This window comes from Pneumocystis jirovecii (assembly GCF_001477535.1).
Source record: "Pneumocystis jirovecii RU7 chromosome Unknown supercont1.4, whole genome shotgun sequence".
Taxonomy (NCBI): Eukaryota; Fungi; Ascomycota; class Pneumocystomycetes; order Pneumocystales; family Pneumocystaceae; genus Pneumocystis; species Pneumocystis jirovecii.
Genome location: NW_017264778.1, coordinates 403,287 through 429,801, shown reverse-complemented (window position 1 = coordinate 429,801; position 26,515 = coordinate 403,287). Strand labels below are relative to the sequence as shown.

Genomic DNA, 26,515 nt, shown 5'->3' with positions numbered 1-26,515 from the left:
ATTACTTTTTTTTGATTAATCCTTGCGTTACATCAAAACTACTTAGGTCGGGCAAAAATTGGTAAATTTTTTCCTTTTTTTTTTCATTCTCAATAGTTTTTGCAACTAATCCACCATGTGTCGTATCTATTCCAGTTATAATAACTTTATTTTCAGTATCCTCTAGAGTAATGATTTGATTACTAGAAAATTTAATATAAAATATTTAATGAAAATATCTACCTATGAAGCCAATATTTGTAATATTGTTGTTCAAATAATTCAAATCCTAAGATATTAGATGAAAATTTATAATACATATTTTCTAACGTTGTGATAATACGTGCTAGAAGCTTTTCTTGTTTAATTTCCGATAATAAAGGCAGCTGTTTACACATTCTTTTGGCATTTAAATTCTCAATAATTATTTTAAGAGATGTTGGAAAGTTATTAGTAACATTAATACCACACCCTATAATTGTTAATTTTCTTAATACCATAGAACATTAAATCTACCAATAATCATAAGAAACGCATTATCTATATAATTACAATTTATTAAAATTCCACCAATTTTAATATAACCGATATTATTTAATGTAAATGTGGGTTTGTCGATATTTTTAAGCTGTTTTATGCATATATCATTTGGCCATTTAATATGGATATCAAGTTCATTATAATAGACGTCATAATTTTTAATAGCTTCTACAATTGCAAGAGAGACTAAATATTGCATAAATATAATTGATGATTTTAAATATTCTGAATGTCGAATAACTAGAGAAAACATTAGAGTACCTAAAGGAGATATCCAAATGTTATTTTTTCTGCCTTTTCCCGCTATTTGTTGTGTAGCTACAAATATAAATCCTGTAGGTAAAACTTTTAAAAGTTTTAGATTCTTATCAAGTAAAGTTTGTGAACTTGTTAAAGTTTCTCCATATAAAACTATATTCCCTAACTGATAACTATCTTCTTGTAAAGTTCGTGATTCTAAAAGGTTTTCAAAATAAACTTTATGATTAAAAAATGGCATTTCTAATATATTTGGAAGATTTCTATGAATTTTAATATATTTTGGAATCTTATTATAGTCATTTTCATGAAAATTGTTTAAATAGTTTTCAACTAATGTATGCATTGATATAGATGATGTTTCCTGCAAATAAAATGTGTCATTTTCGCATTTGATAGCTGGATTTTTGGCTATCTTTTCAGAAATATTATATAAAACATCAGCAATTTTTTCAACAATATTAGGGAATTCTGAAAAAAGATGAAGATCTGAAATGTTTGTAGAAATAATAGGCTTAGATGTTGTTTGTAAATTAAGTAATTGAAACATATGTTTTAAAAATTCTATTTTTTGACTTTCAATTAATAATAAGTTATCAATATTAGAATAATCTCCATTTTTATCTCTTAAATTTTCATCCAACGTAGAATACCTAGAATAATAATGAATAAATGGGTTTAAATATAAAAAAATAAAATACTCTGGATGAATACCGAATAAAACAGCTTGACCTTTTTCTATTTTACAGTGAATAATAGCTGCTTTAAGTTGTGACTTAGAATCTGTACTTAATTCATTCTTATATGTTCCTAAAATTTGTATATTTGAGAATTGATCTGCATCAATAAATAATGTAGCAGTATGGTGATAAAAATATAAAAAATATAGATTCTTAGAGGATATATTTTCGGTCTGGATGAGTATCATGTGGTTATTTTTATTAGATGTAATGTCAGATAAAATTGCATCTCGTGCAATACCTGGAAAAAATATAGGACCATCTGATTTGACATGTTCTGTATTGCCATTGAACTTATATTCACTCAGAGCAGAAACATAGCGTGCTCCTTCTCCTATTCCTATATATTTTCCTCCATTTTGAATATATTTTAAAATTTTTTGGTTTAGTGTCTCATTTAGTTTGATTTTACATGAGATATCTTTACTATCAGGAATAACAAGTAAAGCAGTGTGTTCCTCCCACTCATCTTTCTCAAGCATTTTTTCATCTACTTTGAGTATAAAATAATATGGACTCAACAAGAATCGTAAAATAGAAAAAGTATATTTTACAGACAATTCTGAGATTTGTTTGTCTAAATGATTATGGTTAATTGATTTGTTTTTGTTGAAAATACTTTTTCTATAGAACGTACCAGAATATATCAAAATGTTCATGATGATTTGTTTTTTCTCGCAAATAATTAAGTTGGTAAAGTTTAAAAAAAGATAAAAATCATGAAACAAGAATCTGTATCAAATAATTCACATTTTAATGTAGAAAATTCTTTTGAAAAAATACTAAATTCCAGTGGATGCAGTAAGTTTTCTATGCAGGCTACTGCAAACTTTTTTAAGCAAAAAACCAGCTAATAATTAATGAAAAGTACAAGAAAGAGAAACACTACAAGAATGTTATTATGAGAAACGTGATTGGAGACTCTGTTCTGAAGAATTAAAGCGTTTTCGTCAGTGTTGGACCTTAAGAAATAATAATCATAAAATAATAGAAAATAGTTCTTTAAATCAATCCAATTAATATTAGACAAATTTTATTAATACTGTTTTAAGTTTCTTGTATATTTTGTGCCTATATTTTCCCCTGAATAAATAAACGGTTTAGAGGCTTCAATAATGTTATTTTACTTACTTATTGACGTCTAAAATCCTTATGTTGGTAAATTTGTTTGCAAAATTAGGCTTAGGTTTGGGTTGAAGAACCAAGGTTATCTAAATGTAAGTTTTTTTATATTCTATTATTTAATTTATTCATTTTTTATGAAACAATTAAGATTTTTGATTTATTTTCCAAGCTACGTATTATTCAATTGTAATAGGACAAATGAAATAGATTAGTAAAAGATTTATAAATGATATATATATTTCTTATTAGAATGTTTTAAATAATAAGCAAAATATTTTTAAAGTTATAAGAAAATATTATAAAAATCAAAATTATATTGTTATTTTACATTTTAATAGAGTATATCAATTCAAAGATATATTTTTTAATTGTTTAATACATCGTATAAAATATTCTGCATACCTTTTGGGAGCTTTTGCTTCCGCAATATGAATTATATTCTGCAAAGGAGTTAGAATGATAATGTGAAGTTAATCTAACATACTCCTTCAAGGGCAAATTCAACATCAGATACATTTATGATTTCACCATTTAATAGAGACCCTTCAGACCATTTAACCTAGAACTATTAATACTAATTGCAAAAAATAGTATTTCATACTTGTTTAGATTTTTGTTTGTATACAAAAAGAAGCGTTCTTAGATTTTCTGGACTCATTTCAAGATATGATGCAATTTTATCTAGATGCATTGTTGTATATAATTTTAGGTAACTTTTAAGAATAGGTAGCATCATTTGATTTTCTACACTTGAAATAAATATTTTTAAATGATGCTGTTGGTGTTCTGTGGTTGTAGTAAGAATATTGTCAAAATCTGGAGAGAGAGGTGAAATAAATTTCGGGCATGCAAATGAAAAAAGTTCTGTAAAAACAGGTATACATTCTGGTCCTCCACGCTGCATTTTCAGAAGTTGTTCTCCATATTTTTCTTTTAATATTATATGAAGATTGTCATCAATTCTGACAGGACATAATGCAATGCACATAGCCAAAAGTGCATACATTTGATCACTTTTTTTAGTAATCTATACAAATTTAAATATTTATCATAAAATGGGTTCGCTTACGTGGTCGTATTGCACTGATCTGTTCTGATAAAGTTTTGTTCGTGAAATAAAAAGGACATGAGAAAAGGCTTTAATTGCATCTATGTACCGATGAAGCATCATATATGAAAATCCAACATAATAATAAGCTGTAAATGTTAATGTTAAATTTCCACCCCATCCAAAAAAACCCTAAAAATGTTTTAAAATTTTTAAACATGTGTAAGAAAAAATACCTTTTTGTTAAGCCCAATGTTATCCATTGTTTTAAGTGCTAGTGTAAAATCACCAAGAAGACAATGAACTCGAAGAAGGCCAATAATACTAAAATAACCAAGCATGCGATATAGGTTTTGAGATCCAAACTCTCCCGCTACTTTGCTACTTTTTTGAATAATATATTTGATATTTTGCCAAAACTTACTTTGGATCTCTTCCATTTTTTATTTCAATAAGCTGTTCGTTAATTTTACTTTTTTGGATTAATGAATAAAGTACATTTAAAACACTATATGTACTCCATATTTGAGGATTTTCACGAAGTTCATGAATTTCATCTTCTGATCTTTTAGATAGACGGTTTTTATAGTTGCAAAATGCTTGAAATTGATATATAAATTCATCAACGATATCCCAAGCCCAATGATTAGGAAGTTCAAGATTAACTGGAACTTCTGAATTAAGAATGAGATTAAAAAGATCACAATAATTCTAAGTTTTGTAAATTAAAGTAAAATAATGACATGTAGCATTCGCTATCATACATCATATGATTGAAACCGTTGTTCAATAGTTGGTTGGAGTTTTGCATAAATATGACGGAAATATAGTTCTCTATAAAATATCATAAAGTATGAGTCATCATTGACAAGAGGTGAAATCGTTTCAGCATCTGGCCATGGTGTATTTTTATAATATTTTTCTGTTAACTTATTAAACAAACTTTCATAGCAACCATGCAATTCATAGACATTATTTTGAAATAAAGCATTATAAAAATATGTAATAAATCCCCTTACTGCGTCTGGAATTGTTGATTCCTAAATATTTTAGTTTTTTCTATATTTTAAATTTTCTAAAAATTAAATCAATAATTACCAGTGATATTTCTGGTCGAGTGCTGTAAAGTATATGGTTTTCATCATATTCTTCGTCATTTAACAATCCTACTGCAAGATCCACTGATAAATCATAGTATTCCATGTTATTCTCTATTATTTCATTTTCTGCAGCCATCGCTGCAGATGTTGTGACGGTGCTGATTTCAAAAATCAGTATATAAATAAAATTGAAAAAGTTTTTAGATATAAAAATATGATATTTGGCAATAAGAAAGGAAAGTATTTGTATATTTTGTGTTTGTTTAAACAATAATTATAATAATGTTAAAAAAATAATGATTGCCGAGTTTTCTATATTGAATGGTAATAGCACTGTTAATTTAATGAAAGAATATATATAATTGTTTTTAATACTAATAAAAGATTTAATAAAGAAATAGTATTTTTAAGGCTATAAAAAAGGAATTTTTGCAAAGTAATAGAATGTTTTATTATAAATATCTTATGTTAAAAGCCATATATTTGCATAATATTTTAATAAATGTGCTAGAATATTGCTTTATAAACTATTTTAATTGAATATAATTAACCAAAAAATATTTATGTTAGGAAAAAATTAATAGTTATTTTACCATATTATAAAAGTTAAGAAAAAACGTTCATTTTTTTTCAAAGACGGTATAATTTTATGAATCATTTGTCAATAAAAAGTGTTTTGAAGAATAGATATCAATAAGTATAAAAATAATTCTAAATATAAATTGAAATATAGCAGGACTGGTTTATGTAATAAATATTAGTATAAATATAGTATAAATATAGGTCCGAGATGAGCTAAAAAGAATTAACTTGCTTATAATTCAATAAAAATCAATTTAAGAGATAGATATCGAATATTTTAATAGTAAAAGCTTAATAAATAATTATTGCTAGTGTTAAACATGTTATAATGATTCTATAAATAAGCCTTTTCTGAATGCAGTGAATTATTGTTGATTTTTATGTAATTAAAAATTAAGAACTGGACTTTTACTCCCTATTTCATCATCAATAAAGTCGAAAATGCTATTTGGAAGTGGTTTAAATAAAGGAGAATCATTTAAAATATCCTCATAATTGATTTTTTTGTAAGAATTAAATTTACAAAAAGCAAGCATATCTTTACGAGAATCTGGTTGTATATTTTCAAAATCAACAGAATACTCCATGGTTTCATACCACTTCATGCCTTCATATGGAAATAAGAATTCTGCTGGAGGAATAATATCGTCTAGATCGTTTGAAAACCTCAATGGATGAACATGAGAAAATGTAACACTTTCTTTACGATTCTGGAAACCTATTGTTAATATTTATTTCCACTACTAGCAATACTACATTTTCTTCTGTGCATAAATTATCATTATCTCCCTTTTTTCGAAACTTGTTTTTTGCTATACTACATGGTGTTGTTTGAGTTGCCTATTTATTTATTAACAACCTATATGCACTTCAAATATTAGGAATCATACGTTTGTATATGAAAACACTGTATTTGTTGGAGTTTTCAGTATATTTATTCCATTCGACTCTGGTTTTCTTTTTTTGCTATTTTTGACAGACGTGTTCTAAAACTAAATTCAGCCTTGAAAAATGGTTTTATTAGAAATATACATTCGACTTTCCGTGTCCAGGTGTGATCATTCCACAAAAAGTTTCTGTATGAGTATTCCATTCAGTCCCTGTATTTAATTCTCTATTTTCTGGGCAAATATTCCTAGAATGCCCAATTTTTTTGCATGTACCACATCTTCTAATCTTTTTTGCTTGTTTTTTAGGTTCTGATTCTGCTTGAATCTCTTTTTTCTTCTCTAAATCCTTTAAAATTTGATCAACTTCTTGCATCTTAATTTTATATTTGACAAGCGTTATCGATAATTGTTAAGATTTAAATGCATTTTTAGAGAAAAAATTAAGTAAAAAGGAAGTTAGATCAAAATGTTCCAAGTGAGAATTTCAGAAATAAAGAAAAGAAATGTTTAAGAAATTGTGTATAAATGAAAAATTTTTGTTTTTTGGTGAAAAATGAGACTAGTAAATAAAAGATTATAATAAAAGAAAAGAAAAGGTGCAGATGACCAAAAGTGATATAAATATGTGGTTAGAATAGTTAGTAGAAGCGTGAAAATATTTCAGATGAAATGTCGTACATATGTATAATATTAAGATAAAAAAATATAAAGAATAGCAGATAATGACAGAGGTGTATTTATTGGAGTAATTCGTTTCGAAAGTGTTTTTGGTGGTTGCTTTTGAGGGCAACTGAAGTTCGGAAGTTTTCTTTTTGGCGAAAATCTTGGAATGTTTTAATATGTTTTTGAGAAAATTTTCTGCGGGAATCGCTAACGCCCTGTAATGATCGTTGAACGTATTCCTGTCGTATTAATCCGCTTTTGTTTCTATCTTTTGTTTGTTTTTGAAAATTTCTGGGGTGAAGATTTTGTTGATAGTATCTGATTAAAGAACGATGTCCAAGCCTCATCTTTGATGGAAGAATAAGTTCGTAATCATTGTCGATCATGATATTTTCGTCTTCAAAAGAACCGATAGATGAGATGCTATCTTTACTATCCTGGTCAGATGATATATCTTCCCAATCCGAATCATTATCATTTGCAAAATAAGAAGGTCTAAAGTCATAGTAATCAGACAGTTCAAGCTTTTGTTCTTCAGTATTATATGCTATTGAATAATGTCCTTTAGAAAACTAAAAAATTCTTGGTTATAATGATAAATAGAACCAAATTTGCAAACCATATGTTGACGAATACTATTTAAATTTCTTCCTACTTTTTCACATGATAAACAAAGATTTCCAATAGAAATTTTCTCCCCAAGATACTTTATAAGTCCTTCTAAATCTACAAGATATTCTTGATGGGGCAAAAACAAAGAATGTACTTTTTTCATATGTTTTAAATTTTCATCAAGTGTATGAAACTTTAGGGTGCAAAAAAGGCAATCAGTTATTTCCAATGATGTGCTTTTTGCAATACGTTCTTCTATTATTGCTTCCTCGTCTGTTTTATTTGACGACACTTTTTCTAGTGTTACCGAATGTAAATTGATATCATCAAATGTATTGACATCATCAAATGATTTTTGAGATGCTTCATAAATATCAAATTTGTCTAAATTTGACTGTTCATTGCTATTCTTGTGCTCTAGAATTTTTAAGTTATTAATAAAATCATCATGTTTGATATTTCTAAAGAAAAAATGATTAATTAATGTTATAAAATTTCCATTTTTGTACTTTTTTTTCTTTGAAATAAGTTTATAACTTTCTTCCATTAACATAGCTTTTCTTTCTACTACTTTTCGAGAAAAAATTTCTGCTGAAACTGTAGGAAATCCTGCTATTTTCCGCTTTAAATTGTAAAGGTGCCATTCTGATCTATAAGTATTTAGTTTTTTGGGGAAAAAAAGTTTTTTTTTAATTGAAATCTTGCCTATAATGCACTTTCTGAACTTCTAAAGACTGAAAGGCAACCTTACAAAGAGTACAAGTAAATTGTGGGTTTGACATTTTTTTGTCGTTAAGCTGATATCGACAAAACTCATTGAGAACTTCATTAAAAATTAAATATTTCATGTTATTGGTTTTATAAGGTTTGTACAGGAAAAAAGATAATATTTTTAACAGAATTATAGATTTTTTATTATTTAATAATTGTCTTTTTTTTTTTTATTTATATAAAAGCAATTGGTTTTGCAGTTAAAAAAACTATTGATTACTGAATGGTCTAAAAGATACTGTTTATGAGTGTTTTGTATGTCTTTGGAGTCCATTATTCATAATTTAATATCTGCACTTGGTGGTTGTGATTTTACTTTAGAAGATAAGCCATATGTTCTTGGAGATGATGGTTTAGCGTGCTTGAAAGATCTAAAACGATGGCTTCAGTATTATGATGAAAAATATAATAGTTGGGATGTTAAGCGAGTTCTTGCTGATACAAATTTTGTAGAAGGGGATTTATGTCCAATTTTGGCGATGTGGGATCCGTCTGATATGGGAGACAAAGTGAAATGGCGTTTATCTCTTGCATGCGGTTTAAATGGCTTTTTAATATATGTAAAATTTTAATAGTATTTATAGTTGAGTTGCTTGTTTCATTGACATGGCCACTTGAAGTGAATCAGTTTAATACGAATACTGAGTCTTTTGAGCAACTCCCACATCTTCGTTTGGCACAGTCATCGTATAAAAAATCGCTTTTAAATTATCCCAAGGGAAATATTTTGTTTACCTCAATTGCAGTATCATTTCCTTCTATGGCTATTCCTAGATCAGAAAGATCTGAACGAGACGAGGGGATTATTCGTTTAGTTTTATATCTTATTCGGAATATTGCAATGATTGATGAGGAAACTACCCGAAATGAGACCATAATCGCATTCAAAAATTCGGAAATTTTAGATCTTATTATTTCTGTTGCAGGGGGTATGGGAGATGAATTTGTTTCTCAAGATGTTATTGTTCTTGAAATTATTTACTATCTTCTTCGAGGATTAAGTCCTGAAAAATTATTTTTGTCTGAAAAAGATCAATCATATACTCCATTTGATGATTTAAGTAATCTTTTAAAGGTAGAAATGGATAAAAAAAAGAAAATTTTAAAAACCACGACTACTCGTCATAATAGATTTGGTACATTGGTTTCAATAATAACAGCTGTAATAATTTAATGATTAAATTTTATTATTTAATGTTTTTAGGATAACAAGAGACTTACTGTTGCTAGTCAAGGAGCTATACTAAAAGGTTCAGAAAACGGTCTTGCTAAAATTGATGCAGCAAAAAGATGGAAAATGCGTAAATCTAAAATATCTACATCGGTTTTTTTCGTTTTAAATAAATAAATTTCAATATTGATTAAATATATAGGACGATGTTGATAAACCTGTATATATTTCCCATGAAGCAACAGTTATTATTTCTGCTTTTATAAATGAATTTTTAGGCTCATCTTTTAATCGTAAGTATTTTTTTGCTAGAAAGTTTTAATGTTTTTAGCTTTTTTTTCTGCTATTTTGCAAGATCTTGAAAGAGAAGAAATGAAAATTTCTCAAGAAAATCATACTCATTTTCTTTATTGTATTGGGTATTTTATACATGCTCTTAGATTACGCATTTCTATTAAAAATTCCGGTACTTTTTCTAATGATGGAGATTATGGTTTGGTTGCTAGTATGCTAGAACAAAGAGCGTTGATTATGGTTTATAAATTAATGAGAGAATCGTTTGATCTTAAAGTGAGTTTACGGATAATAGATAAATATATTAACTAAAAAAGATTTGGAAAGAATTGCATGTTGGGATGGAATGTTTTAAACAAATAGTATGAATTAGACATATATGTTTTTTTAAAAAATAACTTTTATATAGCTTTTGATTATTAATTGTATGACTGCTTCTTCAGAAGAATATCAAGAAATAGCCAATAATATGCAGAATAATATATATTATGAAGAACATAATTTAGATTTAATTGTAAATACTCTTAAACTTTATAAGAGACAATCATTTGGGTAAATAATAATTTTTTTTTTTTGAAATTAAAGTATATAGTTTTTTAAATACGTGTACAGAATTAGTTCATGTTTTACTAAAAATGTTGGAAAAATATGCTAATACAAAAGCTCATATGTATGTTCGAGCACGTCAACGTCAAAATAAAAAAATTGAAACAGGTCCTTCTAATGAGAATGATGATTTTGGACTCGATAATAGTTTACAAATAAAATCTAAATCAGTATTGAAAGAGAAATCTTTTGAATTTTTTAAATTTGAAAAGGTATGTAACTTTATTGCATTTTTTTTATTAATAATATAGAAATTTGTTAATGACCATTGTATTGATACATTTCGTACATTCCTTGAATATTATAAAGAATTGACTCCAGAACAAATTAAACGTGTAATAACATTTTTTTATAGAATATTTGTTAAACAAAAAGCTGAAATATATATGTTTCGTCTTGATATTTGCGAGCTTTTTCATAGAATGATGAATGATGATATTAATTTTTCAAAAAAGAATCCTAGTAGAGTTGAAGTAGAAAAATTTATAAAATTTTATATGAAGCGTTTTGTTTCTGTTGTTTCTCAGTCACCGGCTTTATACGTAGAACTTTTGTTTCATAAGATGCATGATACTGTATATTATCTTCAATATGGGCATGATGAAGTACAAGTATTAAAGCCATTAAGGTTAATCTTAAGTTTTTATTTCAAAATATTACTAAGAATTTTTATAGACTTTCAGCTGAATTTGAAGTTAAACCAGGAATGAATTTTGAACAGCAAATTTCTGTTGTGGTTGGAGCATTACTTGATGAAAATAAAAACGAAGAATTAGATTGGTTGAAAATTAAATTGTCTGATGCTATAAATGAAAGAAAAGCATGGGAACTGGAGGAAGAATCAAGAAATTTATTAGAAGATAATTCTCATAATAACGTATTATCACCTTTTGGTATAAAAATGTTTTAAAATATTTTAAATTAATAATTTATTAGTTATTGTTTTTGAAACTGAACAATATAAAAAAAGATGTTTTAAAAATGGAAAATTTCGTTTATTGCTTTCTTTATGTGGTTTTGTTGAGGAAAATAGAACTAATGATATAGTTCCTACATTGATTATACCTCTTGGAATTTCTTCTACAGTATTAAGTTATAATTTGGGACTTGTTAAAAAGTATACTGATAATCCACCTGTATTTGATGATGGAAAAACAGCTATTAATTTTCTTCGGCGGAAATATAAATCTGTAAGCCGTTATAATGAATTTAGTGAAGATGATACATTTGATACTGATGATACATTTCATATCGATGATTCAAACGAATTTAAATCTCCATCTAAAGGATTTAAGAAAAGACATAAGAAATTATTGAATGACGAAGAATTAAAGATTCGTAGAGAAAAAAGAAGAAAAACAGAACAAGAACGTATTAATTCTATAAAAAGTTCTAAATATATTATAAATTCGGATAATGATGAAGAAGAGGATTTTGCGTTTTTTGCAGCAGAAGAAACTTTAAGGAAAAAAATGAAACTTGCAGCGTTTAATTCTAAGAAAACAAAAATTGAAACTGATAAGAGTTTAAATTTTGAGCAAGAAACTAATAATACCTATTCTGATAGTTCAGAAAAACCTTTATTTTTTGAAAGCGATGAATCTACTGAAACCAATGGATCTGTTGAAACTGATATTATAGATAATGAGAAATCAATTATCGATAAATATCCTTCAAGGAATTTAAACAATGATATTGATGATATATTTCAAAAAAATAGTGAAAAATTCTCTTTTACATCTTATATAGATCCTCAAACAAAAAAAATTAGGACAAAGTCAAGACTTATACTTTCAGAAAGTGATTCAGAATGATATATTATTTTCTCTTGGTTTTTTATATTTAATGTTTGTTTATTAAACTCTCAATTGGCTTTAACTAAAACGAAAAAAGTATGTTTTATAAATATTTACAATAAATTTCTTAAGAAAAAGGTTTTTTATATTTTATAGATATTCTCTCCAGCATTGTCGATATCAACATATTAACGTTAACCATGTCCGCTGTTGCAATTATTCTTGTAGGAGGACCTTCAAGTGGTACAAGATTCCGTCCTTTGTCATTAGATATCCCAAAGGTTTATTTTAGTTTGATTTATTTATTTTTTTCTGTTAATTGATATATATAGCCTCTTTTTCCTATTGCAGGGAAACCTATGATATGGCACCATCTTATTGCATTATCAAAGGTTGAAGTTGTTCGTGACGTGCTTCTTATTGGGTTTTATGATGAATCTGTTTTTTCTAGTTTTTTAAAGGATGCTAAAGATCGATTTTTAAATTTTTCTATTAAGTATTTTACTTTTTTTATTTTCTATATTTTCTGATATTTTTGAAGGTATTTGCGTGAATACCAGTCTCTTGGTACTGCTGGAGGGCTATATCTTTTTCGTGATGTTATTCTTCGGCATTCTCCTAAAATGATTTTTGTTCTGCACTCTGATCTTTGTTGTTCGTTTCCTCTTAAAAATATGCTTAAAATGCATTTAGAAAAGAATGCTATTGGAACAATCTTAGGAACTAAAGTATTTTATTGCTTTGATTTTGGAAATTTTTAATATGTACATCAGGTTTCCCCTGATGTTACAAATAATTTTGGTTGTATTGTCTGGGATTCATCTACAGGAGAGGTAATCCACTATGTTGAAAAGCCAGAAACACATATCAGTTCTACGATTAACTGTGGTGTATATATTTTTGATGGCTCTATTTTTGATCAAATCAAAGAATCTATACGGTTGAGAAATGAACAAAATAAAGAGATATCGAATTCTTTTTTTCACCCTGATGAACGGTTACGTCTTGAGCAGGATATTCTTGCTCCTCTTAGTCAAACGAAAAAGCTTTTTGTTTATGAAACTAATGATTTTTGGCGTCAAATTAAAACAGCTGGGTATGTTGTTATTTTTATCTAAATCTTGCATAATAGACATTTAGATCTTCTGTTCCTGCTAATGCATTGTATCTTCAGCGTGCACAGGAAAATGGTGATAAAGAATTGTTTTCTAAGGATGATGGTCCAGAAATTGTTCAACCTGGTAATTTGTTATTGATTGTAATTTTTTTAATTGACAATGTTTAAAAGTATATATTGATTCTTCTGCATCTGTAGATTTTTCTGCTAAACTTGGTCCAAATGTTTCAATTGGACCAAAAGTTAAAATTTGTTCCGGAGTTCGTATTAGTAATGCTATTATTTTAGATGGAACAGAAATTAAGGTTAAAGATTACTTCTTATATTATTTTTTTAATTTCGAAGGATAATGCATGTATTCTTCATTCTATTATTAGTCGAGGATGTCGTGTTGGACAATGGGCCCGTGTAGAAGGCACTCCTACTCTTCCTATGCAACACAATACCACAATTCTTCGGAACGGAGTGAAAGTACAAGCTATTACTGTTGTTGCTAATGACGTCACCATTCATGATGAAGTAAGGGTTCAAAATTGCATTGTGCTCCCTCACAAAGTATAATTAAATATTATATATTATACAATTTTAATTATAAACACAGGAAATTAAAAAAGGCGTAGTTGGTGAAGTAAAGTTTCTTGTACTATTAGAATGGCTAAGATAACCATTAAATAGGTTATTATGTAATAATCATTAATATTTATATATAACCGTTTTCAATTTGTTAAGGATTTATTCTATCATCTATATTACTTTATTTTTTCAAAAATTCGTCTTCTTTATATATTGAATATGTTTCTCGTTCTAAATATCCTTGTGCTATTTTAATATCGTTTTGAATATCTTCTATTAATAGTTCTTGTTTTTTAGAAAATATATAATATTTAAAAACAATAATACCCTTAGATATATAATTACGTTCTGGTCTGATAAAACCCATTATAATTAGTCGTATTTCTTCACCATAAAAATTGTTTTTAAATTTGTGAATAAAATGTACTTCCTACATGTTTTTCTTTAAAAAAAAAATCTTTATGTTCAACATACCACAGATCTTGTTGTATTATTATAATACGGGTTCCACCCTATACTCATCACCATTGCATATACATTATTATCTTCTTCGTCTTCTATGGCCACTCGGCCCCAGCCATAATAAATACCCGATTCTATACATGAAAAAAGTTCTGGAATATTTTCTTCTGAAATATTTGCTCCAATTGTTTTAATTTTATTATTTATATTTCTTTGTATTATACCTGTTGGAATCTGTAGTTCTTTTGTTCCTCTACCATAACCTTTAATCACCTATATTTATAAATATATAAAAAAACATTCAATGTTGCAATAACTCTTTTGTTTAAATAAATAGGAAACGGATTTTCTGGTCCTGTATCAGATTCTTGGAGATTTCCTGTATTTTTTTGCATATTTTTTATTTTATAAAAATTCTACAAACTATTATATAATAAATGTTAATAAAACGTTCCATTACAAAAAAAACATTTTTACCCGAAAAAAATAAACTTTCAAAATTTTCTACACTGATACAAAAAAACAAAATAAAGCAATTTTACTCCTTTCTTTTTCCTCAAAAAATCTTACTTTTGCCCATAAATCACTTAATCTTTATCTCCTAACAAAGGTTACTCTGGCAACGATCACGTGACTTCTCTATAATAACAACAAGATTTCAGAATAATTGATGGCAAACTATGGAACAATATCAGAGATTAGAGAAGGTAGGAGAAGGTAAGAAATGATATATTTGCACTACATACAAATGAATAACAATTGAAGGGACATATGGAGTAGTTTATAAAGCAAAAGATCTTGAAAATGGCACAATAGTAGCACTTAAAAAAATCCGGCTAGAAGCAGAAGATGAAGGGGTTCCAAGCACAGCAATCCGTGAAATTTCTCTTTTGAAAGAGATGCATAATGACAATGTAGTAAGGTGTGTTTTTTTTTGTTTTTTAGTGGGAATTTTATGTCAAAACTAGGCTTCTGAATATTGTTCATCAGGAGTCACGTTTATATCTTGTTTTTGAGGTAAGAGTTATTGATGAGCAATGTAATATGGTTTAATGTTGTTAGTTTCTTGATTTAGGTGTTTTTTTCTTTTTATATTTGTATTTTTTTTACTTTTTATAGATTTGAAAAAATATATGAACAGCATTCCAAAAGACATGATGTTGGGTGCCGAAATGATCAAGAAGTTTATGTCCCAGCTTGTATCTGGAGTAAAGTACTGTCATTCTCATCGTATTCTTCATCGTGACTTAAAACCACAAAATCTTCTTATTGATCGTGAAGGAAACCTTAAACTTGCAGATTTTGGTCTTGCTCGTGCATTTGGTGTTCCTCTTCGTGGGTACACACATGAAGTTGTTACCCTTTGGTATCGTGCTCCTGAAGTTCTTTTGGGTGGTCGACAATATGCAACCGCTCTTGATATATGGAGTATTGGATGTATTTTTGCTGAAATGGCAACAAAAAAACCTCTTTTCCCGGGAGATTCGGAAATTGATGAAATATTTAGAATATTTAGGTTGAATTTTTATTTTTTAAAAATATAATTTATTTATTTTTATAGAATATTAGGGACCCCTGATGAGAATTCTTGGCCTGGTATTACATCTTATCCAGATTTTAAAGCAACGTTTCCTAAATGGTCACCAAAAAATCTTTCAGAATTAATTACAGAACTTGATAGTGATGGAATAGATTTATTACAAGTATTTAATTCATAAAAAATGTCCGAGAAAATACTAATAAATACGTAGAAATGTCTTCGATATTATCCTTCAGAGCGTATAAGTGCAAAAAGGGCTCTCGATCATCCATATTTTAATGATTTTGTTCATGTCAATAAATCTAATCTGGTGTTGTAGTTTTTATAGTTGGTTATTATATAACTTATGAGTATTTATTTAATTGAGTTGCCTTTTTTTTAACTTATGTCTTTGGCTTCAGGAATTATTCATTATAGTCAATAATAAATAAGTAAATAAATACTTTTTTTGTAAAATGAATTTAGCAAATATTGTAACTGTTATATTGGTTATAAAATTTAGAAAATTAATTTATTATTTAAAAAATATCTTTTTAATTTTATTCAAATCAATGGTATTAAATACATATAAAATTTAAGATTTTGGAGATTTAAACGATAATCGATTATATTATTTGTAATTTATGAAAGTTAGAAAATATACTAAAAAAGTGTTTTTATAATAAGAATCTGGTAAAAAACATTTAAATTAGTCTAAAAAAAAGTTAAATTAATATATAATTTAGAAAAATTATCAAAGTTATATGAAAATTTATTATAAATAATTTTATTTTTTATTATGAAAGCAATAAATAGTTTAGAAAAAAAGACAGATATCAAAAACTTAAGTAAAAGTCCAGATTTAAAAGTTTCACATCCATATTTGGTATCCAGAAAGTGTAAAAGTTATGAAGAAATATTATATGAAAATAAGGATTCTTCTGAGCAATTTGAATTTAAAAATAAATTAGGAAAAAGGACATCTTCTGTTCCTTATGAAAAAAAAAAGAAACAGAAAGAATATAATTATAGCACCTCTGCTTATAATTCTCCGACGTTTTTGAGGTCTCGACGATCAATTAACTTTGAGCATTTGTTTAAGAAAAATATGCACAGTAGTTCTCAAAAAACTAGTAAATATTTTGACGAAAAATATTTGGAATATTTTAAAGGCTATCAGTTAAATATCTTATGGAGACATTTATTAGCAGAATTATCAGCAGAATTTGAAATAAAAGAAAATAAGGAAGATTTGGTTAATTTTTTACTTGTTCCTAAAGAATTAGAAAAGGTGTTTTTTCTTTTTAATTATTTAATTTTTTTAATAATAATAAAGGTTTTATTGTTTGGTTGGCTTGTTTGTCTTGATACTGTATTGTATTTTTTTACAATATCTCCACTTAGATTTTTAAAAGCTTTATATAAGATTTTAAAAAATAATATTTTTTTATTAAAAAATATGACTCCTATAGAAGAGTATGGTGTTTTTATTTGTATTATTATTATTATTAAATTTTATAGGAATCTGAAATCCAGTGAAAAAATTGATCTTTTTGAAGGTCTTTTGATCCTGGGAACATGCACTATTCTTCAAAAATTAGATGCTAGTCGTATTTATCATAATATCCGTGGTCAGGCTACTATTAAACTTTATGTTATATATAGTGTTTTAGAAGTAAGTAATTATGTTGTATAATAATTTTTATAATATAATATAGATTGGAGACCGTCTTTTTTCAGCATTTGGGCAAGATGTTGTAGATTTTTTTTTTTCAAAAATATCTAATAAAAAAAATTCAATTAAAGATTATTATTTAAATCTTATTCCATATTTTATTCTTACTCTTATAACTAATGGTATAGTTATCATGTAGTTTTGAAATTTTATTTTGATGATTTAGTTTTGCATACGACTATGTTATTTTATCAAGTTATGACCTTAAATGTTACTGTTAATTCTTATTCAAATGCTTTATTAACTCTTCTTATATCAAGTCAGTTTGTAGAAATTAAAGGAACTGTATTTAAGAAATTTGAAAAAGAAAATGTTCTTCAAATGACATTAGCAGGTATTTATGTTTTATGCTTTTTTAGTTAATTTCATTTTTTTGCAGATATTGTTGAACGGTTTCAATTAAGTCTAATACTTACTATAGTATTGTTTAGGAATTTAATGGAAATATATGAATTGGAATCTACATTTTCATTATTTCCTAGTTCTTTTTTTCATTTTTCTTCTTATTCTGTTTTTTTTATGGTTACATCGCCTGTATTACTAGTTATGGGTTCAGAAATGATTGTGGATTGGATTAAACATCTTTTTGTTATAAAATTTAATCACATGCAGTCATCTATATATCAACAGTTTATAGGTGTGCTTTCTAGTTATTATGTTAATTTTAAAAATAAAAAAAATGTAAGTTTGGAAATTTTAAAATTATAGATTTATAATTTATATAGATGTATATTAAGAAACCGTATTATGTTTCTCGGAAGATTGGACTACCTATTTTACCTTTAACATGTTTAATAATTCAGGCATTTTTTAAGATATGGAAAATTTTTTATCCTAATAAACCCTTTAAAACAAAAATATCAAACGATGCATTTTTAAAATATCCATTTTTTATTTGTAAGGTTAGTTTTTTTTTTAATGTATTATAAATAACACTAAAAAGGATAATCTTTTTTTGTTTCATGGAACTTTTATTGTAATTCTATTTTTTTTATGGTTTGTTTATGTTATTTAACAATGCATATTTTTAAAAAATAAAAGTTTGATAATTATAAAATTAGTTTTAAGTATAATACTTATTAAATTTTCATATACTTATTATGATAAAATTACGGAAAATCAGAAACTTAAAGTAAAAAAACCTGCTTATGTTGATCGGAAGGTAGAATTAAATTATATTTTTATATATTTAGTTCATTTAGTTTATTTTAGGAAATTGATGAAAATGTGAAATCATCTTTAAATGATACCCAAAATAATCTTAAAGATAAAAATCAAAAGCATATATTATATACTCTTGAAAGATATTCTATGGTAAGCAAACGAATATATTAATGAAAATTACATTTATATGTTTGAAATTGAAAAATAATATGTTTTAGCTGTATAGTATTTTTATAGTATTTGCTTATAATCTATATATATTACAATTTTAACTTTTTTAAAATATTGCTTAAATTTAGAAATAAAGATTAGTATAATGTGCTAAAAACATTTCAAGTATTTTTAATGTTTAAATTTTTATTTATAATGCATTAAGTTTATAGAGATTTGTTTTTTAAAAAAATGATGTAAATTTTTAAAGATAAATTTATATTTAAAGAAATTATCCTGAACTGCTTCCTAATTTTGGTTTTGCAATATCCCAAGGACCATGTATTTCACTTGAAATGTAAACAATATAATATATATGAGTAAATGTCTATACCTTTTATATTTTTGAAGACTTATTATCCATAATGGACATACAAAAGAAATGAAAAAAAATCCAAAAAGAAATACCAATGTAAGTACAAAAGATATTTCCAATGCAATTAATATTGAAGCTAGTGCAAGAAGAAATACAGTTAAAATAAGATGAATTATAAATGAAAAATTTTGCTTAAATAATTAAAAATGATAATTATATTCTTAAGATTTACCCGAAGATAACGTCGAAAAATAGGAAATAAAGCAAACCATTCAACTGCAAAAACCATTAATGAAAAAACATGAATATATGATGTTAAACGTGATGCAAGCATAACTGATGCCATCATACCCGCATTGGTAGATAAAGTACCAGGAAATCTAAAATTTAAGTTTCATGAAAAAAAATATTTAGTTCTTATACTTTTTATTGGCCCATTCAGCTGTAGAATAGTCATGAAAAAAAATGTTAGCCAAAAATAGACAGAATGTCATTGCCCATATTGAATCAGATGTTGTTGATTTTGTAAGAGATTCTAAAATAGGAGAAATACAGAAAATAGTAAGGATAATTAATATAGAAAATTTTGTTATTTCTTTTCCTAAAAGATATTATTATATACATATATAACAGGATTATTCACGATTCCGAACATTTTGATTATAATTGAACTTAGTTACACTCAGATCCCAAAAAATATAACAAAAAATCGTAAAACCTGTAGATATCCCAGCCAGAATGGCAGGTGACATGCGTTCATGATAAATTGCAATGAATACACAAATGAATATAGCTATACTAGAAAGATGTTGTGTAAGAACGATACTATCTGCAAAAAGAGACCAAAAATCATAGGATCGTACATTCACTAAGTCATTCAGTATCTTCTAAGATATTGTTATTGAAAATTTAAAACCGTTGCGTCGTAATTCTTTTAAAAATGATTTATCAACCCAATTATCAGGATAATCTTGTTTAACCCAAAGAAGTTTTCTCCAGGGCCTTCTCCTTTTCCTGTGCAGTGGAAGAACTGTTTTCTTATAGAGAATATCTTTTTTAACAACAGGAAACTGCTGTGATAAGGTTTTGTTCATTTTTTAGAAAAAAAATCACATTTTCATCCTTTTCTTTTCTTTTTTTTAAATAGATATACAATAACCTTAATATTTTATTAGTTTCTTGGTGATTATAGTTAGATTTAATTTGTATAACTCTTATTTTGAAGTTTCAATTTTTAAAAATTATAAATCTAAAACTTTAAGTTATTCGATATATTCGACAATATATTTTTATATATTAAAAAATATTGTTAGTGTGAAAAAAGGTTTGTTTTTGAATATATTTTTATATATTTTGGTATTATTTTAGTAAAAAGCATTTATTTCTTAATATTTTATATATTTTTTTAAAGATTGTGGATTAAACTTATTAATAATAATTTTAAAAAAATTGAACTTTTATAAAATTATAAAGATTTTTTATTGAATAAAATAGAATTTTTTAAAAAAAGTATTTGCACAATTCAAATTCAAAGTTTTTATAAAAAAATAGATAATTTTTTAAATTGGATGTCTAATTTTTTTTTTAAAATTATATATATATATTTATTAAACGTAATGTATTAGTACATAAAGTAGAAATCAATCTTAAGTTCAGATGCAAGAGAGTATTTTTTTATTATTAAAGCTATCTTTAATGATAACAGTTGGTTTTTTATGAATTTATAGAAAATGCTATTGAAAGGATATTTGATTTATAAAAGAATATAAATAAATATTGTTTATAATAATCATGGATATTCAAATAAACGTTTTTATTTTTCATTTTATGTTTTTTTTTGATATAAATAATCTGTTCTTAAAGTTTCTAAAAAGTTCCTGTGTTTTTGGGAGAAAATTACTAAATTACTAATAAGATGTAAGTAAAGGATTTATTATATCTAAAAAAGTTAAGATTCTTTTTAAAAAAAGAAAAAGAACTTAACAATATCAACATTGTATAAATAATTTATTGATCTTTTAAGAGTTTTAAACATAAAAGTTTTTAATTAAAAACCTTTCTCGCTTAGATCAATATATTATATACAATGGTGAAAGTAACGATCTTGAATTATTGTATATAATAGAAAAGTTTAGATAACACTGAATTATTTTTTTTAATAGTAAATATTTCAGTAAAATTCCTATTAAAATTAAGTGAATCAAAAAAAATATCTAAATATAAATATACTAGTATTATTTTTGTGTTTATAAATCACGTTTCTTTAAAGAAAAAGATATATATAATAGAATTTTAGCTAAATTTCTCCTTCTTCTAATAATTCTAACGGAAATTTTATTGAAATAGTATCTCCAGAACGAATTACTGCTCGTTTATATATTCCCCAATCAGTTTGTAAGTCTTTAACACAAAACTTGGTTTCAAGTGCATCTGTTCCTAAAAAATGTGAAGCACTTAAGTATTTCCTATAAAATATACTGATTTAATTGATTTTATTTTTATTTAAAAAACTAACTCATTCCAAAGATAAAAAGTAACTGGTTTATAACATCTTGAAACGAATTTGTAGAATTTTAGAGCCCTCATCCTTTGAAGAAAGGAGATCTCTTGGTTATATTGCTCATCAGAAATATTTGTAAGTTTATTTTCCATTTTTATAGAATTTAAAAATAATTGGTTTGAAATAAATTTATATTTTGATATATTAATTTATAATTAAATTTATATATTCTTATGTACAAAATTAAGAGAATCTATAATCATTGTCCGTGCTTTCTCAAGCCCATCAAGTGTTCCTCTTAAAGTAATAAGATCACCGTTGTTCATACGAGGAACACTAATATAACATCCTGTTTCGGTTTTTATTTGGGATATTCTAGTTCCTCCTTGTCCTATAATTATTCCATGATAACTTGAAGGTATTTTAAGGTAACCGGTTGCTGTATAATGTTTTACTTGCTTAATTATCTTGTTGATAATATTTTTAACCTGATCTACTTTCTCAGTTTTTCCTTTTAATGTCCATAAAATATCTTTATCATCTTGGTCTACAATAACATGCCATGAATATTTATCATTTATATCTTTAACTTCAGTGTTGAGATATTCTATTTCATTGCTTAATTCCTGTTTTGGTATTAAATGATCATTATATTCTATTATCACTCCATGCAATGTTTTCATACGACGAGCAAAAGTACCATTTTCTGAAATGCATTGATGAGAATTCAAAGGAACATTGATTATACAACATTCTTCTGTTTTTATAAAATTGTTTATCTCTTCTATTGCTTTTTCTGCTAGCTCTTTTTTCCCTATTACTTTTATTTCTACATTTTCTTGTATGTTATCGGTAAATTTTCTAGGTATCTTTATTATAACAGAAAATTTTGCTTCAAGTTCTTTTCGCATACTTCCTTCTTTACCAATTATTACTTTCATTTTAGATGATGGTATAGATATAACAAGAGTTGTTTTTTCTTCAATTTCTTTTACCATAGATATGATTTTATTTTCGATCTTATCTACTAGTACCTTTTCACCATTAATTATAATCTTATCAGAGATATTCTCTGTTTTAGGAAATTGAACTATTTTAGCAAGCTGTGCACGATCCCCAACTACACCTGAGCTAACTATAATATTACGCAAAGTACTTCCTCCAGGACCTATAAGAGTACGATGATGTTTTCTGTCAACAACAAGAGTACGAGTAACTTGTTGTTGAATTATTTTAACAGTATCAAGAATGGATTTTTTAGCCTTCTCAATTCCTTCTTTAGTTCCTTGAATAAAAACAGTTGCCATAGCAGATGGATCATCTGATGTAGATTTTTCAATTTCAATTCGAGTCTCAGTTTCATTTTTTAAATCGTTAATATTATTTCCTGATTTACCCACTATTTGAGGAACAGCAGACATAGGAATTGTAAAAGTTGTTGTATTTCCATGTTCTTTTTCGTAATCTAAAAGATCTAATAATTCTAACTTTGCAGACGTTGCTGCAATTTTATCTCCACGAATTGTAACTTCATTTTTCATGTTTGATTTTTTGTCATGAGTATTTTTATTTTCCAAATTTTCACGAGGAAAATTAATTTTAACTTTATATTTTTCTTCAAGTCGTTTTACAAATTTTCCATTTTGGCCAATAAGACTGCCATGATGCTTCACTGGAATAGATAAATGAATTACCATTTGATCTTCCATTTTCTTTGCAAAAGCTTCAACACGTGATTTTGCATCTTCTACATTTTTCTTGGATCCTTGAATAGTAACTTTTCCATCTTGAAAATCAATTTTGACATTTAATTCTTCTTTTATTTTCATAATATTGTTACCTCCTTTACCAACTAAGTTTTTTAAAAATTTTTGTGGAAAATCAAAAGTTACTGAGTGTGAATGAAGTTCTTGAAGTTTCAAATCTTCTACAATTTTTTCGATTTCTTTAACAACGTATTCTACACCAAATGATACACCTCTTACATTGACCATATTTTCATCAATAATAATATTATCTGTGTCTTTTTTTTTTCCAGTTGAAAATTTAACCTTGACTACTGAATTTGACTTTTTTATGATTGAGTTTAACGTTGTACCTTTAGGACCTAGTATATATTTATGATATTTATCAGGAATATGAATATCATGAGAAACTATATCAGACATTTCTGTTGCTGTTTTTTTAAGTAATTCCGCAACACCATTAAGTATTGATTGAACAACACTTGCAGAAGGCAATTCTTCCCTTGGTTTTCCTTCATAAATAAGGACAATTTCAGAATTAAAAGAATCTTCATCTGAAAAAAGAGCATCTACAAAATATTGTTCTCTTATTTTTTGTAAATTTCTTCCCTTTTGACCAATTATATGACAATGTAATAATGGATCAAGATTTAGCCTTAGAATGCAATATGGAGGATATGAATTAACAAGTTTTGTAAGGTCTTTTTTAGCATTTTTAACATTTTCAATGTTACCTGCAAATTCATATATAACAGGATTAGAATCTGATTTTAATAATACTTCTAAAGTGGGTGATGTAATTTGCACTTGATAATCTTTTTCTATTCTTGCAATCTCTTTTTTTTTAAAAAAATATCTTGAAATATCTTTAGCATATACTGTTTGATCTGTTTCTGAAGAATGTACATCAGCAATATTTAATGAATCTATATGTATAGATTTAACTCTATCCATAACATTTTGAATGCATTTTCCAATATATATAGGAGAACCGCGAATTAATATATTTTCAGATGAAGGAGAAATTATTAAAGAACATTGCAATTGAGATAAAATATCCTTCTGTAATTCTTCATCAAGATACTTATGTAACTTTTTAGCAACAATAATAGATGCTTGAACAGTTGTGCATTGAAGTTCTGAATACAAGTTCTCAATATATATTTTTGCATTATTAACAAGATTCTTTTCTCCGCTAATTGTAATAGGTTTTGATTTCTCATCAGCATCAATTAAACAAGGAAGTGGAATTTCAATCTTAAGGTCTTTTCCTTCGGTCAATTCTTTAATTTTTGAATTATTTAGACCCGATATTAAACCGTAGAATTCTGAGTTTATTGAAGTAATTTTTAAAGTTATATGAGAGGTCTAGAATATTATGATAGTGCAAAAAAAAGAGAAAGATACCTTTTCTTCTACTATAGTTTCTATTTTTTTCTTTGCTGATTCTGCACCTTCTTTGTCCCCGGTAATAATAATTTCTACCATCTCATTTTTATACTCACTATTTGGATGCTGAATAGATGCATCTTTTCCAATATTACGCTTTGGAAGCTGTATTTTAGCTCCTGATGTTTCAATAATACTGTTCAAAACTCTTCCTCGAGTGCCAATAATAGAACCAAGCGTATTTAAAGGAACTGACAATTTTATAGTAACCTTTAGATTTTAGAAAAAAAATGTCATTTTTATATTTACCTTTTGTGTTAGTTCTTTCATTAGCATTCTTCGAGCACGATGAACATCATCAGGTTTTCCACGGATTAAGAACGTCGTTATTCCTGTTTTTCGTGCAGTAGACATATCAATGTGTGTATGTGTTTCTTCCATAACATGACGAGCAACCTCCCCTACTGTAGATTTGCTTCCAAACTCTTTTAAAGGTGATTGTTGGTTAGCTTCAAGTCGTAATGTTTCAATTGTTGTCTTAATTAAAGGTGTTATTTTTGGGTAACTTTTTTTATCAATTTGACCATTATGCCCCCCTAATTCATTCTGATTCTTTGTTTCCTTTTCAGCTTTTGCAGAAGCTGCAGCTGATGGCTTAAGTGATGGAAAAGATTCTTCTGAATTAAAACTAAAAATGGGATAGCTAGGTACTGTATTGTGATTTGGATTTGCCGCCAATGAATAATTAAGATCTTCATCTGAATAATTAGTATCATGTTTTCCAAAAATATTATTATTACCATTTGTATGGTAATTTTTTTTCATAAGTAAAGATGTGTTTGTTTGATCCAAAGGCAAATTGTTCAAAGATAAGTCATCTAAAATTTTCTTTTAGAACCTTAAACTGCTAATAATTACTTTTCATGTACATACTTTTCTCCAACAACAAGTTTACTGGCATTTTCTTATTTTTTTAAATCTTTCTTTAAACCCGAGATTTTGAAATATCTTTTTAAATTTACTTTTTTCATAAAAAAAAATGTCTTATATACCTTTATATGTTTCTAAACTTACGAAGAACTTAAAAATATGATAATCTTTTAAACTATACTGCAAAATATGGGTTTTTTAAATCTCAAAACTTATTCCTTCAAACTATTATAAACATCGAACAGACGATGGGAACTGGTTAATCTAGGGTTAATATATAAGATGAAAATGATCAAGATAAAAGCATATGATTTTTAATATTAATTTTTATGTGGATTATAATTTGAATAAAAATTTCAGTGTAAATAGTTTATGTTTGACAGACTTGTAAAGTTAGAAGATAGGATTTAAAATGAGATAAATGATTAAAAATATAATATGTTTAAATACATGAAATATTTGTGTTTACTTTGATTGTTTTTGAGTAAAAAGATTTGTGAAAAAAAGACATTTGACTCTTAAAATATCAAGGGTAATGAATATATTTTTTGAAATTATAAATTATATACATTCAAACAATTCATTTAAGTGGAATGCTATAATGTGATTGTTTTTCTATGATCAAGAAATAAACATATTGATTAAAATCTCTAGAGTATTTTTTAAGAAAAATTTTGCTG

The 26,515-nt window shown here is 26.2% G+C and overlaps 13 protein-coding genes across 13 annotated transcripts; 5 read left to right on the top strand and 8 right to left on the bottom strand.

The window, feature by feature from the left end:
- Position 1: 1 nt before the first annotated feature.
- Positions 2 to 2,176, bottom strand: T551_01102 (biotin-[acetyl-CoA-carboxylase] ligase; the record flags this gene model as incomplete). Its single annotated transcript, XM_018373365.1, has 4 exons — positions 2 to 182; positions 223 to 451; positions 496 to 1,430; positions 1,479 to 2,176. The coding sequence occupies 4 exons, from the start codon at positions 2,174 to 2,176 to the stop codon at positions 2 to 4; spliced, it is 2,043 nt and encodes a 680-aa protein (XP_018230533.1).
- Positions 2,177 to 2,236: 60 nt separating this feature from the next.
- On the top strand, positions 2,237 to 2,537 carry T551_01101 (uncharacterized protein; the record flags this gene model as incomplete). The annotated part of the gene is made up of 2 exons (XM_018373364.1): positions 2,237 to 2,318; positions 2,386 to 2,537. The coding sequence occupies 2 exons, from the start codon at positions 2,237 to 2,239 to the stop codon at positions 2,535 to 2,537; spliced, it is 234 nt and encodes a 77-aa protein (XP_018230532.1).
- A 449-nt stretch (positions 2,538 to 2,986) lies between these two features.
- T551_01100 (uncharacterized protein) lies at positions 2,987 to 4,926 on the bottom strand (the record flags this gene model as incomplete). Its single annotated transcript, XM_018373363.1, has 8 exons — positions 2,987 to 3,082; positions 3,127 to 3,201; positions 3,244 to 3,669; positions 3,712 to 3,882; positions 3,927 to 4,071; positions 4,115 to 4,401; positions 4,455 to 4,730; positions 4,789 to 4,926. 8 exons carry the CDS (start codon positions 4,924 to 4,926, stop codon positions 2,987 to 2,989), a joined length of 1,614 nt encoding a protein of 537 aa, XP_018230531.1.
- Positions 4,927 to 5,758: 832 nt separating this feature from the next.
- T551_01099 (uncharacterized protein) lies at positions 5,759 to 6,635 on the bottom strand (the record flags this gene model as incomplete). The annotated part of the gene is made up of 4 exons (XM_018373362.1): positions 5,759 to 6,082; positions 6,129 to 6,212; positions 6,263 to 6,358; positions 6,405 to 6,635. The coding sequence occupies 4 exons, from the start codon at positions 6,633 to 6,635 to the stop codon at positions 5,759 to 5,761; spliced, it is 735 nt and encodes a 244-aa protein (XP_018230530.1).
- A 364-nt stretch (positions 6,636 to 6,999) lies between these two features.
- T551_01098 (uncharacterized protein) lies at positions 7,000 to 8,385 on the bottom strand (the record flags this gene model as incomplete). Its single annotated transcript, XM_018373361.1, has 4 exons — positions 7,000 to 7,497; positions 7,545 to 7,998; positions 8,047 to 8,242; positions 8,289 to 8,385. The coding sequence occupies 4 exons, from the start codon at positions 8,383 to 8,385 to the stop codon at positions 7,000 to 7,002; spliced, it is 1,245 nt and encodes a 414-aa protein (XP_018230529.1).
- A 180-nt stretch (positions 8,386 to 8,565) lies between these two features.
- Positions 8,566 to 12,193, top strand: T551_01097 (uncharacterized protein; the record flags this gene model as incomplete). Its single annotated transcript, XM_018373360.1, has 11 exons — positions 8,566 to 8,845; positions 8,893 to 9,470; positions 9,513 to 9,632; positions 9,682 to 9,772; positions 9,811 to 10,049; positions 10,091 to 10,135; positions 10,183 to 10,325; positions 10,366 to 10,591; positions 10,631 to 11,007; positions 11,055 to 11,272; positions 11,316 to 12,193. 11 exons carry the CDS (start codon positions 8,566 to 8,568, stop codon positions 12,191 to 12,193), a joined length of 3,195 nt encoding a protein of 1,064 aa, XP_018230528.1.
- A 182-nt stretch (positions 12,194 to 12,375) lies between these two features.
- T551_01096 (uncharacterized protein) lies at positions 12,376 to 13,956 on the top strand (the record flags this gene model as incomplete). The annotated part of the gene is made up of 8 exons (XM_018373359.1): positions 12,376 to 12,456; positions 12,508 to 12,671; positions 12,717 to 12,903; positions 12,949 to 13,271; positions 13,316 to 13,416; positions 13,464 to 13,597; positions 13,638 to 13,847; positions 13,894 to 13,956. 8 exons carry the CDS (start codon positions 12,376 to 12,378, stop codon positions 13,954 to 13,956), a joined length of 1,263 nt encoding a protein of 420 aa, XP_018230527.1.
- Positions 13,957 to 14,046: 90 nt separating this feature from the next.
- On the bottom strand, positions 14,047 to 14,722 carry T551_01095 (riboflavin kinase; the record flags this gene model as incomplete). Its single annotated transcript, XM_018373358.1, has 3 exons — positions 14,047 to 14,295; positions 14,340 to 14,600; positions 14,645 to 14,722. The coding sequence occupies 3 exons, from the start codon at positions 14,720 to 14,722 to the stop codon at positions 14,047 to 14,049; spliced, it is 588 nt and encodes a 195-aa protein (XP_018230526.1).
- A 285-nt stretch (positions 14,723 to 15,007) lies between these two features.
- T551_01094 (cyclin-dependent kinase 1) lies at positions 15,008 to 16,186 on the top strand (the record flags this gene model as incomplete). The annotated part of the gene is made up of 7 exons (XM_018373357.1): positions 15,008 to 15,044; positions 15,093 to 15,249; positions 15,296 to 15,344; positions 15,390 to 15,402; positions 15,447 to 15,843; positions 15,889 to 16,030; positions 16,079 to 16,186. 7 exons carry the CDS (start codon positions 15,008 to 15,010, stop codon positions 16,184 to 16,186), a joined length of 903 nt encoding a protein of 300 aa, XP_018230525.1.
- Positions 16,187 to 16,645: 459 nt separating this feature from the next.
- T551_01093 (uncharacterized protein) lies at positions 16,646 to 18,916 on the top strand (the record flags this gene model as incomplete). The annotated part of the gene is made up of 10 exons (XM_018373356.1): positions 16,646 to 17,137; positions 17,183 to 17,322; positions 17,368 to 17,521; positions 17,565 to 17,703; positions 17,748 to 17,915; positions 17,961 to 18,262; positions 18,307 to 18,483; positions 18,525 to 18,577; positions 18,623 to 18,743; positions 18,794 to 18,916. 10 exons carry the CDS (start codon positions 16,646 to 16,648, stop codon positions 18,914 to 18,916), a joined length of 1,869 nt encoding a protein of 622 aa, XP_018230524.1.
- Positions 18,917 to 19,187: 271 nt separating this feature from the next.
- T551_01092 (phosphatidylinositol N-acetylglucosaminyltransferase) lies at positions 19,188 to 20,365 on the bottom strand (the record flags this gene model as incomplete). The annotated part of the gene is made up of 6 exons (XM_018373355.1): positions 19,188 to 19,245; positions 19,290 to 19,462; positions 19,504 to 19,651; positions 19,695 to 19,872; positions 19,915 to 20,139; positions 20,188 to 20,365. The coding sequence occupies 6 exons, from the start codon at positions 20,363 to 20,365 to the stop codon at positions 19,188 to 19,190; spliced, it is 960 nt and encodes a 319-aa protein (XP_018230523.1).
- A 1,202-nt stretch (positions 20,366 to 21,567) lies between these two features.
- T551_01091 (uncharacterized protein) lies at positions 21,568 to 21,923 on the bottom strand (the record flags this gene model as incomplete). The annotated part of the gene is made up of 2 exons (XM_018373354.1): positions 21,568 to 21,736; positions 21,787 to 21,923. The coding sequence occupies 2 exons, from the start codon at positions 21,921 to 21,923 to the stop codon at positions 21,568 to 21,570; spliced, it is 306 nt and encodes a 101-aa protein (XP_018230522.1).
- A 69-nt stretch (positions 21,924 to 21,992) lies between these two features.
- T551_01090 (uncharacterized protein) lies at positions 21,993 to 25,866 on the bottom strand (the record flags this gene model as incomplete). Its single annotated transcript, XM_018373353.1, has 4 exons — positions 21,993 to 24,884; positions 24,924 to 25,175; positions 25,215 to 25,783; positions 25,839 to 25,866. The coding sequence occupies 4 exons, from the start codon at positions 25,864 to 25,866 to the stop codon at positions 21,993 to 21,995; spliced, it is 3,741 nt and encodes a 1,246-aa protein (XP_018230521.1).
- Between the last annotated feature and the right edge of the window lie 649 nt (positions 25,867 to 26,515).